The 16,784-nt window shown below is 26.8% G+C and overlaps 1 protein-coding gene, 1 long non-coding RNA gene and 2 other non-coding genes across 4 annotated transcripts; all 4 read left to right on the forward strand.

Moving 5' to 3' along the window:
* Positions 1-711: 711 nt before the first annotated feature.
* LOC150027640 (U4 spliceosomal RNA) lies at positions 712-839 on the forward strand. Its single transcript, XR_016521291.1, has one exon. It is a non-coding gene; the product is annotated as a U4 spliceosomal RNA (small nuclear RNA).
* A 970-nt stretch (positions 840-1,809) lies between these two features.
* Positions 1,810-1,927, forward strand: LOC137817092 (U5 spliceosomal RNA). The gene has a single exon (XR_011081918.2). It is a non-coding gene; the product is annotated as a U5 spliceosomal RNA (small nuclear RNA).
* A 3,275-nt stretch (positions 1,928-5,202) lies between these two features.
* Positions 5,203-8,391, forward strand: TPI (triosephosphate isomerase). The gene is made up of 9 exons (XM_068620181.2): positions 5,203-5,397; positions 5,914-5,989; positions 6,480-6,603; positions 6,834-6,918; positions 7,026-7,158; positions 7,327-7,421; positions 7,681-7,759; positions 7,877-7,959; positions 8,048-8,391. Exons 1-9 carry the CDS (start codon positions 5,359-5,361, stop codon positions 8,093-8,095), a joined length of 762 nt encoding a protein of 253 aa, XP_068476282.1. The 5' UTR covers positions 5,203-5,358; the 3' UTR covers positions 8,096-8,391.
* Positions 8,392-10,820: 2,429 nt separating this feature from the next.
* On the forward strand, positions 10,821-11,492 carry LOC150027641 (uncharacterized). The gene is made up of 2 exons (XR_016521236.1): positions 10,821-10,882; positions 11,277-11,492. It is a non-coding gene; the product is annotated as an uncharacterized LOC150027641 (long non-coding RNA).
* Positions 11,493-16,784: the final 5,292 nt, after the last annotated feature.

Genomic DNA, 16,784 nt, shown 5'->3' on the forward strand with positions numbered 1-16,784 from the left:
CTGCAACCAAGAACATTGGCTGAAGTCCCACACTGAATAATATAACATTTTCTGAGACGGACAAATCCTAGTATATGACTTGACCGACCACATTTAGTAAAATAATAATAATATATATTTCTTACTCAGCGTACCTTAGATAAGGCTACTCACAGTTTCACAATTATTCATTTGTAAAATAACAATTTATCCATAGAAGAAGTGGTACTACAGCACAAATTCAAAAAAGTAAAAGTAATATATAAACTCTAAAAATAAAATAACAAGTAATGTTATAAACTCTGATAAAATAAAATAAAATAAAAAGTAATATACAGTCTAAAAAAACAAGTAGTATATACACTGATAAATAAAAAAACTATACAATCTAGAAAATTCAAAAACTTTTTCAGTCTCTCCTGTATAGGTTGATTAAGTGTGTATATCAAGTGATAACTTTCAGAAACTAATTAAAAATTAACTGCTATGAAGGACAACTATGATTTGCTAGTGTTTTTTAATATTGAAAAAACATTCAAATATTTTGAACAGTAATTTATGGGGATTGGATAAGTGGCATAAACTTAAAAAAGTGGAAAAGAAGGGAGAAATGTTGTTGTGGGAGTTACAGACCAAGTAAGCCTCAGGAACTTAAATCCCACATCAATTACGATAATTGATGGGAATGACAGAAGTTGTCATAAAATAACTTGTCAGACAACAGTGTAAAGTATCTTTGCGCTTGGGGCAATGACGCAGCTAGTGAGGTTCTAACCGAGGCGCGTCTATTGCTGGTTTGAGAATTTCTGGAAGGGCTTCATTGAGTGAAGCCCTATAATTATTAGGTAAATTTTTTTATTAATTTGAGGAATTTGTTAAAATAATTTTGAAACAAGAAATTTCATTATATTAAAGTTTATAAGTTTGTTGATAAAGTTAATGACAAGAAGATTTATTTATTTATTTGTAGTGTTTTTTTAAATGTTAAAAAACATTATTACCAAACTTATAAAAGATTTAATACTATGATATATTAAATTTTATAAGTTTGACTTTTCATGATATTAAATTTTATTTATAGTGTTTGTTTAAATATTACAATTTTTTATCACCAAACTTATAAAAAATTTAATATTATATTATGAAATATTAAATTTTAGAAGTTTGACTTTTCGTAATATTAAATTTTATTGGTAGTGTTTGTTTAAATATTAAATTTTATTATTACCAAACTTATAAAATTTTTAATAATATTGAATGTAAAACCTCTAAATTTAATATTATGAATTATGACTCTTCAAAATATTAAATTTTAGAAGTTTGACTTTCATAATATTAAATTATGTAAGTTTAATATAGTTTTATGAGAGTCTCCATAAAATACCTTTAGTACAGTTGGTATTGTAACCTGAGGACAATTTCACTCTATAATCTTCTACTGTAAAATTAAAATTATATTTGTAAGAAAAAAGTTAAGATTACATTGTAACTATTATGCAAAAAGTATATAACATGTTTTTCTGTTTATTAATGTTTCATTATAAAATATTTAATAATACTTTTATAAAAAAATGTTTTGTAACTTTATAATAGTAAAAATGGAAAAATTAATCCAAACTCAATAACAAAATGTTTGATTTACTTCAAAAATTTATATTAAATAAAAATTAAATCACAGCAAATAATATCCAATAAATAGAATCAAATAAAATTTATTTATAAAACGACTAAGTTTACATTTTTAAACAAAGTCCACATTGAGTGTGATATTGTGTGAACAAGTGTATGATCATAATATAATATCAAATGGTACGTAGTTGATTTTCATGGAGTCATGTGATAAACACATAGCGAATTATTCTTTCGCCTTTTACTAAAGAATACCGTGTGTTTGTCATCTTAAGTGACATACACTTATTTTTGAATGAGTTCCTCCTCTTGAAGGACTCTGTATCTATAGTTAAATTTTTTTAATGTGAAATTTATGTGTGTTTAATGAGGAGGTTTTAATGAATGTAAATTTGGGTCTATTTTTTTACAAAAATTGACATTCTTCTCTTTTGAATTGTTAGTAGAAAATATGTTATTAATCTAATCACTATTTTTTAATTAATAATGGTTTGTTAATATGATAAAAATAGTATTCATATTAAAGATTTTTATATGTTTATAATTAAGCATAAGATGATATTTTGATATTAGAGGTTGATTTGATTTTTTTTTAATTTGAATGAATATTTAATTAGAGTTCCATGATATTACACATTGAAGTTGTGTGAAATTAAAATAATTTTAATTAATATTTAATTAGAGTTCCACAACTTAAACTTTGTCTCATGAAAATTTCTAAAATGGTGAATCAAATCCAGAAGTTGCTAATAATATTATAAAGAGTCATTCAAGTCACTAGGACCCTCTAAGTTTGAGCATAGGAAGCACTGTAAGTTCTAAGATCACAAGGTCTATTGGGGACTCCAATATAGCTCTCAATCTGCGTCATTTGTCCATTTGCCTAACACCTTGATCTTTGAATCTCTTCCATGAAAACTTGGGCAAGAAGGATCAAGAACAACAATGAAAAAGCCAAAGGGGTGGTTTGGTTCACGCTCTTCAACTCTCTACCTTTTCTTTATTTACAAGGACAATGATGACGTGGGGTCTAACAACGAACATAAGAGGTTGGATCTACGGTTTTATTTAAGTTTGATAAAGTTTCTCAATATTTGAAATCAGATAATAGCTTATAATAAGTATCATTGTAAGTAGTTTTGTGTAAAAAGAAACTTGTATTTTGAAAGAATAAGCCTTATTAAAATCTTACCTGAAAAAAGAAACCCTTCTTAGGAATTAAAAAATGAACTAAGAAAAAAAAATATACTTCATCTATCAAAGGATATTTTACATTCCTAAAATGGATGTACGAAATGACTCTAATACTATATTAGTAAGTGGACTTTTAGTATAAGTCAACCCCATAAAATCGACTCATAAGGTCGAGGTTTGCACTCACTTATATACCATGAATTGTCCTCATCTCTAGTCGATGTGGGATCTCCATCACACCCCTCACGCCGAGAGTGATAGATAGAAACTCGTGCGTGAGATAACATATTATGGGTGGTGGCCTGATAAACCCAATAAATACTCACTAGGATAGGATCAAAATGGCTCTAATACCATATTAGAGGGGGGTGTGATGGAGATCCCACATCGACTAGAGATGAGGACAATTCATTGTATATATGTGGGTGCAAACCTTAACCTTATGATTTGATTTTATAGAGTTGAGTTAGGCTTAAAGTTCACTTCGTAATATGTTATCCCCTCGAATTTGAATTTTGCATAAATTTGATAATAAAATCTAAAAGTATGTTTAAAATTTGTTCAAAAACTAAAAGTATTTAACATATATTTTATCCGTAAAACAAAATTAAAAGTATCATGAAAACTTTTTATTTATTTTAAATTTATAAAAAAAATCTCCAACACTTATAATTAAAGAAACTAACTTCTCAACTTTCACTTACTTACATCTCTTAAACAACTTTTGAGCTGCAACTAATTTATCACTTAGTTGTATCAAACATGGCATCACTTAATATATACTTAACTATGTCTTGGCCAAAACAAAACACACTTGTCTTCGAATTTTGTGTGTGTGGCATAATTTAGTGAAACATTTTCCATTGTGAAGGTAACGTCACTTTCTTAGTAATTGAATTTTATTTATAAGAGCCACATAAAATAAAAGTAGTTACAACGACCACAAACCACAAATTGTTGGGACCTTCACCACAACCCTGTGGATTACAGCCAACTCTTAAATGCTTATCTCTCTCCTTTTCTTCCTCACCACAATAATATAAATTCTCCTCAACTTTTTCTTTTACACTTTTTTTCTTTAACACCAACTTAAGGTGATTCTTTTAAAAATTTGATGTTATTAGATATTAGAATGAAATTGATGTAAAATAGAGCTTTTTTTTATCATTTCTTCGCATGTAACTGCGGTTGCATTCAAGTAATGTCCTTTGATTTCACCTATTTTAATCTATGCTTTATAAATCGCTTCAGCACAAAATAAGAAACCATCTCTCCAACACATAAATGGTTGGAAATTCACATTTTCATCATCTTTCGTAAAATCAAGTCCTCCACGAAGACATTCATAAACTGTCTATAAGTCAATTTTATAAAATCCAATTAAATTTAAAATTTACTTTTTAATATAATATTAAAATTATTTTAAATTTATTATAATAAGAGCTTATTATCTTTATAAACCATTATCATCATCTTCACGAACGAACTTTTCTTAATAGATTCAGGTTATTTTTTACATAGTATTTTCTTTTATTAACATTATATATAACTTTTATGTTATCCAGTATTAATATTGGTTCGTGATTTTGATATTTAGAGAAGGAGATAAAAAAAATGAAGGTAAAATAACTCCAAATTAATTCATTTAATAAAAGATGAATGCGACGCTTCTGAAATAATAATAAAAAGACGAATAAAAATACGCAATAGTACATTTTTATTTCAGTGATGGCCAAATCATATATATTTTAAACTATAGTGTCCATTATTTACGTTGACTTTGCAGTTTTGACATTTAATAGCCTTTTTTACCTGTTATAATAATATAGTATACTTTAAATAGATAGTTCATTTGAATTAGTCAAAGTACATAAAAATTATTCGGATACTACATTAGCATAATGTTTAAAAATCTAAATCCTTTTTTGCATATATATTTTTTATAATCCCTTTTCTTTAAAAAAAAAATGCTTTTATCTGATGGGAGCATATACCTGGTGTTTCATTTATGCTGATTATTGTAAGCATTATATATATCTAAGAAAATGTAACAATTTTACCGGCAGAGATTGATTTATGTCATGTTAAATATTAGATTAAAAATTCCGACCATATAAATTAATTTAAATATTAAATATTTTTAAAAAAAAACTTAATACACATGAAGATTTATATTTTATATACCCAATACATAAAAGTAATAATAATTTATATTTGATATTAAAAAAACTGGACTCGTTATTTATGCAATTTGTAAGAACTAGAGTCATGTCTGAAACTTTAAGTGCTACTAAAAATTAATTGAAGCCTAAGATTTTGGTGAGTGTTATATTCAATTTACTTAAACTTTTTAATTAAAAGAATTAGTGTTTAAAAATAGTTTATTAAAAAAAAAGATGAGAGGCAAGGAAAATGCCCTAAAGCATATTCCGTTTGTCCGCATTATAAAGTGATAAGGGTGTGTGGACAGTCACTTTGAGGTGTGCATCGTAGAACAAGGGTTTCTCTCTGTTGCTTCACTTTCTCGTAGAAATCGAAATCAAAACAAACAAAATTATGGGCAGAAAATTCTTCGTCGGTGGAAACTGGAAATGCGTATGTTTCAATCGCCTCTTCACTTTCTTCATCGTTTACCTTTTTTTTTTTGCATGTGTGATTTTGTTTTGATCTTGACAAACGAAATCGTGGTAGTTCTACACGATCAACTTCGAAAGTTGGTCTAATTTAGAAAGGCTGGGCTCTGAAATTACGAGATCGGAAAGTTTTGATTTTGTCTGTGAATCATTTCATGGGTGTTTTCTTTTTTTTTTCCGATCTAGCCAGTATGTAGTAGTGGTGACACTCTTCGCACTAAGATCCTTACTCTCTTTGGGGATTTGTAAAAGAAACATGCACTTTAACATTATGTGATGATCTTAAGAGTATTTGTGTGTGTGAATGCTTTATTTGTAATCTGATGATGGCATTTCTAATTGCTTTGTATACCTTTTTTTATTTTTCGTGGATCTTTCTTGGCAATGCCGTGGGGAAAACTAATTATTGAATCAACGTTTTTTGAAATCTTTAGTGATTAATCGGCGTAACTGATGCTTTGGATTGATTTTGTTGCAGAATGGAACCACTGAGGAGGTGAAGAAGATTGTTACTACTCTGAATGAAGCTAAAGTCCCTGGAGAAGATGTTGTGGGTGAGTCTTGGCTAACTTCTTATGGGATTGTCTCTTTTTCTGCCGAACATTTCATACTTAACACACTCTTGTCAATGATCTATCTTGCTTAAGTTAATTTCACTTTTAGTATGGATCATTTTTTTATATTAAGGATTATTATAATCACAGAACTACTTACTTCTCTAAAGGTTCTAATTCTGTCTCTTTTAATTCAGAACCACTTTTTTATGTAGCGATGAAGCGGGTTGTTATAACGATACCTAAATTGTTTATTTAGATGTTGTTTCTTATACTTGTCAGTTGTAGAGTACGCAATTGCATCATAATTTTTTTTTTTACCAAAGATATCAATCTCCTGACTCCCTTAAACCTATTACAATTCTTCACTGGCTTCATATATCCATTGTTGGTGTCTCCAATTATTTCTTTTGCATATAACATCATCCAATTTTTATTGCGTGATGATGATCTTTTGGCATGTGCTAATAAATCTGTTTCTCTTTTACAGAAGTTGTTGTGAGTCCACCTTTTGTGTTCATTCCTACTGTAAAAACTTTACTGCGCCCTGATTTCCATGTCGCGGCACAGAACTGTTGGGTTCGCAAAGGTGGTGCTTATACTGGAGAAGTTAGGTATGCTACCTCTTTTTTCTTCAATATTTTTCATTTGGTCATGTGCTCTGCGTTTAGTTATTTTGGGCTAATGGCCTAGTTATCTTCATTTGCTTCAGTTGAATTGAACCATGAAATAGAACTGTCTACTCCTCCCCCTTGTGTTAGTGATTTATAAACAGTGAGGCACACATTCTCAAATCTTTTACCCACCTTTTAATGGTTGTACATTTTGTATTTTGCATTAACAGTGCTGAAATGCTTGTTAATTTGGGAGTTCCTTGGGTTATCATTGGTCACTCTGAACGGAGGCAGATCTTACAAGAAACAAATGAGGTACAAAGCGTTCTGTTGTCTCTTATTTACATTCTTTTTATTACAAGTTATTTTTGGAGTTTAATATCATACATTATAACATTACTACGTGCTTGACTGTCTATCAGTTTGTGGGAGATAAAGTTGCATATGCACTTTCACAAGGTCTGAAAGTTATTGCTTGCATTGGAGAGACTCTTGAACAGCGTGAAGCTGGTACAACAGCAGCTGTTGTTGCCGAGCAAACAAAAGCAATTGCAGGTACCTTTTTCCCTCCACATATACAGCTTTAATTTTCCGCATACTCATTAAGTTGTTTTTCTTATTTCTTGTTACAGAACTGTTCTAGTTGCTTTAACATATTATCATTATTCATCACTTACTATTGTTAGCAATCTATATTTTAGTTGACCTTAATTTTATTTGCAGCTAAAGTATCAAACTGGGACAATGTTGTTTTGGCCTACGAGCCAGTTTGGGCCATCGGAACAGGAAAGGTTGCAACTCCTGCTCAGGCTCAAGAGGTATGCTAGCCTATGTTTTGTTAATACCATTGTTTTAGTGAAAACTTGCTTGTCACTGTACTGATTATTTGTTTTATAAATTTTATTATTCTTTAATATTCTAGATTGTGTGACTTTGTCTGATATCTTTTTGTTCTTTGATCTTTTGCCAATTTAGACATTTGGTACCTCATCAATTCTTCCATCTAATTACCCCCTATCTTGTTAATAGTTGTAGATTGTATTATGTTGATGATGTATGTTGGGTGTTTGGCCTTAGGTTCATGTTGATTTGAGGAAATGGGTTCATGATAATGTGAGTGCCGAAGTTGCTGCATCTGTAAGAATTATCTATGGAGGTAATCTTGCATGCATTTTACCCCCCCTCTATTGTATAATATGTAGTTTACTTGTAGTTGCATGTCAAAAAAATAAAGTGAGTTTCTGATCTAATGAACGTTATTCATTAACTACAGGTTCTGTAAATGGAGGAAACTGCAAAGAATTGGCAGGACAGGCCGATGTTGATGGATTTTTGGTTGGTGGTGCCTCCCTCAAGGTAATTCTTTTTACCCATTGTTTTTATTGTGATTGGTTTAAATTACTTTGCATTTAAGCAACTAACTTTTGTTCTTGTCTGTAATTAGGCGGAGTTCGTGGACATCATAAACTCTGCCACCGTGAAGAAGAATTGAAATTCGTAGTTAGGAACTGATATGCTGCTTTTCAAGCTGCTTCGGAAATCACTGTTTGAGTTTTGGTTCTGTGCTTTGTGGCAATTGCTTTGAACTTTGCGTTTATTACTGCCGAATAAACACGCTTTCTGTGATCTCATCCACAGGCGATCGATCCATTGGATTTTGGTTAAATTTCTTAATGCAAATAGTGTTACTACCATAACATTTGGTGGGTAAATAATGTTGAACACTAGTTAACTGTAGTCAATTTGGTTACAAATAATGATGCACGTGCCACCGTAGTTAAGTGTCCATTCTAATTGACCCAGTGATTGGATGAACAAATTAACAGGTTAGAACTGGTATAAAAATGGTAGAACCAGCAAGAACTGTCAGATTTCTAGTTTGCATCGTTCAACATCATTCTCGTTCTGGACCTCATACCTTGTTTCTCTGACGATCTCTGTTATTATATGTTTGTCTCTGGTAAATGTCAATGGTGATCTGTGTCGAATGCTTGTGTTTGTGGTATGTGACTTCACTTTGTTAATGAGAGATTAAGGAAAATGAAATGATATAAAATGGAATGAAATTAACCTGTTGTATGTTTTTTTATCTGAAGATTCTTAAACTGAGCGAGTAGAAAAGAGAGGGTTTATTTCTTATACAAAATCTCTCTCAGACACACTTAAGAGTATTTTAACTTTAATTCTGCAAAATGTTTTGATAAGAGAGGTCATATTAATTTTGTAAACCTAATGTAATTTTCAGAACTTCTAAATTTTCATTTTACATTTGTAATTGTGTGTTAAAAGTTGTTTTTCTCGTATTTATAGCATATGATTTTAGGGAACTCCTAATTTTTGAATGAAAACAGTGAGTCTGAATAAAAAAAGGGTGCTTCTAATTTTGTTTGTTGGTGTTCGGTTGTTGGTTACCTCAAATTGAGAGGAATAGGATTATTAAAATTCTTAGATTTTTTGACAGATTATTTCCTTTATCATTAAATACAATCTTTTAAATATTAAATGATATTTAATAATTCAAAAATGAGTTAGTGACATTTTTTAGCCTATGAGACTTTTTTTTGTTCAATTTCATAAAAAAAAATTATCTAATATTGAGAAAAAAAATAATTCTTATATGACATTAACCAATATTATTTTCAATTACTATTAGTCATAAAATTATTTCAGTACAGGTCAGTTAGAGTTGTTTTTTCAACGTGTTAATTGAAATTATCTTTTAGGGAAAAATTGTTCCTAGTTGATACAGTCTAAAAATAATATTAGAAGCTTGGTTAATAATAGTAGTCTGCATTAAAATAAATTCTAACTACTTTCTTACAAAAATAACACTATCGAAATTTATTGAAAACAATATCTGCAAACATAAGAAAAAATTGTCCAGAAAAATGTCAAAAAAAAAACATGTTGGCTTATATATGTTAAAAACAACTTTTCTATTTGTTGAAAAAATCTTTACTAATGTCATTTTAAAAATAAATTTTGCATATATTGAAAAAAAATCTTGAAATACAACTTCTATAAAAACATTAATTAAACAAACCTTAATTAAATTGAAAAAAAAATAGTATCATTAACACCGCTAAAGAAATCATTAACACCACTAAAGAAATCATAGTTGAGTCAATTGAAAACTAATTTTTTTAAAAAAATATTGAGTAACATTGATCAATAAATACTAACATGTATTTTTGAAAAAGAAAATTGTAATAGATATTAGCAAAACACATTTCTACTAACATTGGTTGACTGATGTTGAAAATACTACCAACATCCAGTACAAAAAATTATAAAAAGAAGAAAATAGATGTAATATACAAAAGTGCGTAAATTATAAAAAAAAATTAGGTAAAATATGAAGTTTTATAATTTTAAGTAATTATGAATTTATAATATTTTTAATTTTCTATTAAAATAACATATTTTATCATTAAGTATTTAAATTCTATAAAAACGAATTATCTTCTAAATTTTTTCTAACTAAATATATAATAAACATTGCATGGGTGGATTTTTTTGAAGGAAGAGATACTATGACACCAAATTTCTAATTTTGTTTAGATTGAACCTTGTCAAATGTTTGAATGATAAGTTTAGAAATACATCTTTATGTTCAAAACCTTATCTTTTTACAGGGAAACCCTTAATTTCTTCTTCTGACTTCAAAAGCAATTAATGGTTTCCCAAGAACATGATGACTTTGTTTTATTAATTCACAAGTTTTGATCCCAATGGGTACACAACACTACACTTAAAAGTTAAAAGCGATTGAAGCATAAAGCAGAGATTAATAATAACATGTTAGAAAGAGAAGTTTAAATTGATTGAATAAGTTTCTTTATGTTCCAATTGTATTCATATATACATGTACTTCTTACCAACTTTGTTTAAGTCTTCAACATTTGTAGCCTAGTTGGTTGAATCATTTACTTGTTTCACGGTTCACAATTTTTTTTTTCATTTTTCTTTTCTTTTCTTCTTTTGATAGCTACAAGTTCTCATCTCTTTTTATCATATTAGTTAATCTCATTATTTGATTTTGGTTTGGTCCCACTCATCAATTTGAGTGAAGTCATTGCTTCAACCACCTATTCACATTTCACAACTCAAAACCACCTTTTTATGTTTAATTAATACTTATATTTATATTTCACTATTGATTAGATTTAATAATATGCGTGTCCTTCGATAGGGTGGTAGATGGGCTCGAAGTATTCGTCTTAGTACAAGTAAAGGTTTGGTCGTGGATTTACGCAAAGTTTCACTGTGCTTCCTTCAGGTACTCTAATTGGATTTTGAACCCAGTGGATTGTATGAGGATGGTAATTTAGTGTTTTCCTGTGGTTAGTTTGGTTGTTCCTTAGATAATCAGGTAGGTATTTCGTGGTAGGAGTATGTGAACCACCCCTGAAGTGGTTTCCATTTATTTATTTTTTATTGTTGATAAAAAAAACATTCAAATTTTTATATTATTGTTCGCTTATTTATTACCAATAGAATAATCAACCATTAATCAAATTAAACTTCAACAAAATATTATTTAATTGTATTTGAAAGTTTTCCTTTAATGTGTGATCTATTTTTTATTTTTATTTTTAAAAAGTTTGCACATCGATTTTTATAATTGGTTGTTTTATCGGAACATTTATTATTCTTTTTTCTGATCCGTGCAGTGAGAGAATGAAAGACGACAAAAGGAAGTGAGAAAATGAAAGACGACAAAAGAAAGTGCAGAGAGTCATTCATTCAATTTATCTTCTCTTTTGACGTCAAACTCCAACTTTTGTTTTCCACTGTTAAGTCACATCACATCCATCTGTTTTGCTTCCGACTTTGCAGTTCCATGTCACGAGCTTCTTTCATTTTTCATAAATTAATACAAATATTTTTTATTTACAAAATTAAATTTAGTTAAATATACTAATTGTATATTACTTATATTCAGTAATAAGATTATCATATAGTAAAAAATTATTAATTTTTACTAATTATTTGAAATGAAAGTTATTGTATATTCACACTGAAAAACTGAACAATTCTAAAATAATTGACAAAATTAAAAACTCCTGACACAAAAGTATTCTTTTTAAAATAACATTATAAAATATTTTAAAAATTTTATCAATTAATAAAATTGTAAAGTCCTAAAAAAATGAAAATAAATCTCTTAGAAATAAGAAGGAAATTATATATTATCTAGGAATTATCTATAATATGATTATTTATATAATTGATATTTTTGAATGATTTAGTTAATTTGAATATAGTTATTTATATAATTGATGTTTTAGAATCATTTACTTATAATAAAAATATTAACTATTAGAATTATTAGTTGTTTGATAATAACTTCATCATGTGATATTTATAGATAATAGTATATCATTTAAATGGTGAGTTATAATTGTATACATTATTTAATATTTTCAGTAATATAAGTTGAAGTGATCAAATTTATATTTCAAGTGTGAAAATTTATATTTTGGGTAAGAGAGAGATTGAGATAAGTTTATATAACACTTAACCAAGAATTTGATTGTGAAGTTTTGTCAATGATTCATGGGTTTTGAAATATGTGAGACTATGAATTATGTATTAGCACTTAAGTGATAATATTGTTAAGAGAACTTATTTATGTTTCTAAAACTTATTTTGTGTGACACAACATGTGCATCACTTAGTTCAAATATTGTGAGAATGCTTAAACATGGAGTGAACATTTTGGTAAGAGAGACAAAATCAATTGTTATTTAGAACTATCTTGCTCAAGTCAAGGAAGAAAGTTTTTCTTAGTTGTTGGAAACAAGGTTAAACAAACTAAACTTATATATATATATATATATTTCCTTTTTATGAATATGTATTTTGAATATACTTTAGATAATATTGGTCCTTAAAATTGTAAAATTAAGTATTGAACTTATTAGAAAATAAAATATTATATGATTTATTAATATAGTTTTATTACATAAAATAGACTTAGTTAGTGAGAAAATGAATGAAGTTTTTGTGTCACTAATACTTATATAACTAACTATCAACACATAAGATAATGAACTAAATGTTAGTCTTTTTGGTATAAAAATGTTTAATATGAATATTTTAAATAAAATATTAAATATGACAAATCATATAAAATATGATTAAAAATTCATTAATTTGATTAAAAATAAGTTCATTGTAGTTTAACAAATATATCTTGATAATAATATTGTGTGAACAATATATATGTAATATATACTCTCATTAATTATTATTTTTACAAATTAGGTCATTTATATACTATTGTATTAAGTAGAAATGAAAACATAAGATATTATGAATATGGTATTGAATGCTAAACAAGAAATATGTTTTTTTATTTATTCACCTATTGTTTGGTATTCTATATATTTATTTGGAACTAGCATTCCAGTGTTTTGTAAAAACACTGTATATGTATATTATTATTATTATTATATATGCTAATATATTAAAATGTATTGCAAACTGTGAAGTAGTTGGCCTGTAGGCAATAGTTTATACTATTTAACTGGACAACAAGTTTTGTTTTTTGTGGAAATGAAATGAACCCATTTTAGCCACATATTTTATGTGAAAAATATTTAAAGAAAAGAAAAAATGTTGATTTGTGTGAAACAGAGAGCAATGATCTAATTCTACAAGCTTGTTGCTGCATTTGTCAATTCACTGAGCATCAAACACCAATCTGTGACCATTCCTTTCTCAAATCAACATACTCTGTTTCTGTGGCCTCTCTGTTTTTCTCTGTAAAATCTTAATTTCTTCTGTTTGAGAAGTTCTTCATATTTATTAATGAGCACGTGATCACTATTAATGAGCACGTGATCACGCCTAGTACCTACCTCTACCTCTGGAACCTACTGTCTCCCTTGATATGGTCGCCAAACATCTTCCTTATTTTTCGCTCTTTTTGGCCAAAAATATTTACACATCATAACTTCTTGCAGTAATAATACGACAAAAAAAAATACAAATATTTTTAATCAAATATGTAATTTGAAAATAATGTTCCTCATTATTCTCCTGATTAGAACTTTATAGGGAATATACCGTTAATATATTAAGGATTTCAAAAGGATGTAAGGAGTTCTGAAATAAAAATAAAAATGCTAAATTATCAAGAAAATGGTTTTTTTTTTAAATGAAAAACACACATTAAAAAATAATTATTTGATTTTGTTAACCTGATTAAGAAAAATTTGCAATGGGATGTGGGACTCCACATGCCACAGTAGTCTAATTTCTTTTGCTAAATTTGGATATATTTTAAAAAGAAAAAGTCCAAGTTATGCCTTTTTGGTAACTAAAAATGGACAGAAAGAGAAATGAATCAGAAAGAGAAAATTGAGTGCCTTTATCCCTTTTCATGTCAAATTTCAATAATATATATATATATATATATATATATTAATTATAAAAATTTATGAAATAAAAAATAATTTTAGAAAAAAAAATTAAATGTTATTGTGATTAAATTAGACATCATTTTAGATATTAAAACATTTTTTTCTAAATTAATTTATATTATTATTAAATAGTTTCTAAATTAATATTTAATTAATTACCAAAGTTTTAACTACCAATTATTTAGATTTTAAATTTAATAACAAAAAAGATTTTAACTTTAATAACAAAAATCTTTATCATTAATTAGATATCAATTTAAAAATTATTTAATAATAATATAAACTAATTAATTTTTATCTTTAAAATTAATTTTTTATTTCATAATTATATATATAAAATAAGGTGGATATGAATCTAACATTTTGAAACATTAAACCAGAGATGTGTTATACTTTTTATAATTGAAAAGAAAGTAAATGGAAAAGTATTCTCTCAATGTTTTCCTCACATTTAAGTATCATTTGATACTCCAATAATAAGGATAATGTAATTAGTTTAATGGAGTCCATGCATTGGAAATATTGATTATTAACTTCGAGTTTCCTTCTCATTGTTATTTATGACTTAAAAAGTGCTAATGAATTATTTTTTGTTAACATATTTATTTACTATGAAATAATTTCATGTCATCAGTAAATAAATGTTTTCAAATGTCTTCTTGTTAGATGCATAAAATTTATCATAGTGATTATGATAAAAAATAACAAAAAAATAAATTTAATGTAATGTTTTATTAATATAATAATTTAGTTTAAAACACCTAAATTATGATAAATTGTATGCTCGTAAATATACTTTAAATAAACTATATTAATTTGGGCACAGTGCTTTTGCTTGTTAAATAATACTTACACCATTTTAATTTTAAAATAAACACACATTCTTTTTTCATTCTTTTTTATCAGCTATTTTTTCATATTTGTAATAAAATAGCATTTGCTTACAGAGCTTAAACAAACGCTTGTATATTTCATAATACATTCATTAACATTCAAATAAATTTTAAATTGTAAAAATTAAAGATTTTTTACAAACAAAAAATTATATTATTTAATTGTAGAGAAATTGTTACAATTTTTTTTAATATCTTCTTAAAGGATGCTTATGAGAACGATGTACCGAAAATTAATTATTCTCACAATTTGTAGGGATCTAGAAAATAACCTTAGTAGAAGTTATATATTTTAAATGACACCTGAATACTTTATCATTAAAATTAAAATAGCATATAAATAGAAAATTCAGTTATTCATATTATATTTTAAGATGATTTTACGCATGACTGTATGGATTCACATTGAGTAGTATGACAGGTGCAGGTCTCTAGATACTAATTTCAATACACGAGTCTTCAGAATTAGAGTCAAGTGTTTGAGTATGTAAGTCAGTAGAAATCTAAAAGGAATAATGTGGATGATAGATGTGATAGACACATGGTGACTTTGAGTAAATTATGAGAATTTGATGAATTATGCTTGTTCTTAAAAGTTAAATTTATATTAAAATTATTTAAAATAGTTAACTTACCCTATGTTTTGTTTTGTATTTATTTTATTTAATGTGTGATGATTGTGTTAAATTATACGGAACATATAAAGTTTCAGGTAGTAGAGCTCCACAGAAAACAAATGTTTTTATATTATAAACTTTTGTATATATATTAAAATTTCAAAAAAATATATATTTTAAAATAAAATATTAGATAATAATATATATTTATATGTTAATTACATATCACATACATAATTTATTATGAAATATGGATAAAATGAGAATGTTACAACCACTATATATATAAAATTGGATAGTTAGAAAAATTCGCTATCACTAAAATAGAAATCACATTTTAACTTTAAAATAAACATTCTCTCAATAAGGTAACAATCATACTTTTTATTTTATTTATATTTATATTTGTATCCAAATAATAGTAAAAATTAATTATATATTTTATAGCTATTTAATCATTTTATATTTTATAAATTTATAATTTAGTAATAATATGATTTTTAATGTAGAATAATTAAACCTTTTTTATAAAAAGAATCTATAAATTTGTATTTTGATATTTAAATTTTAATTAATATATTATTTTTAAACAAAATAAGATAACCGAGTGCCATTTTATTTAAAAAAAATGCAAGGATCAAGCCTAATTTAAAATTAGAATAAATAAAAATATGATTTGTTCTTGTAGACTGTGTTTGAAATTGTTGTCTGTCACTGTAATTATTGGTTAGATGGATAGTGATTATCTTTAGGGTAATAGTAGAAATAGTTTAACATATTCTAATTAGATATTAGTCTCATTCTTAAATAATAGTATTTTTTTTTTTTATATATTTGACATTGTTTTCGCAATCATATCGATTAAGTGAAACTAGATTTTACTTAGATTTTGAAACAAATGTTATTGATATCTCATGTCAGACCTTATATGGCATAAGTAGTCTCTATCATATGCTTTATACTATTTTATAGGAGACAATGTGATTTATTTTATTTCAAAAGAAGAATAATTTAAATGTGACATGTTTGTTATTAAACCTTACCTTAGCTTAGCTGCACCTGCAACAATTTGACAAGCCTTCAATCAATCAAGCCTCCAAGCATTAAATTTTCCAATGCAACAAGAAACATATAACTCAACAAGACTACTCTGATTCATCTTGTAATCTCACAATCACCCGGAGTGTCTTCTGCAGGTACCACCTCGTTTGTGGAGTTAGACGACCGAAAAAAAGAAGGCG

Source organism: Phaseolus vulgaris, chromosome 5, assembly GCF_051622355.1.
Source record: "Phaseolus vulgaris cultivar YP4 chromosome 5, ASM5162235v1, whole genome shotgun sequence".
Classification (NCBI taxonomy): Eukaryota; Viridiplantae; Streptophyta; class Magnoliopsida; order Fabales; family Fabaceae; genus Phaseolus; species Phaseolus vulgaris.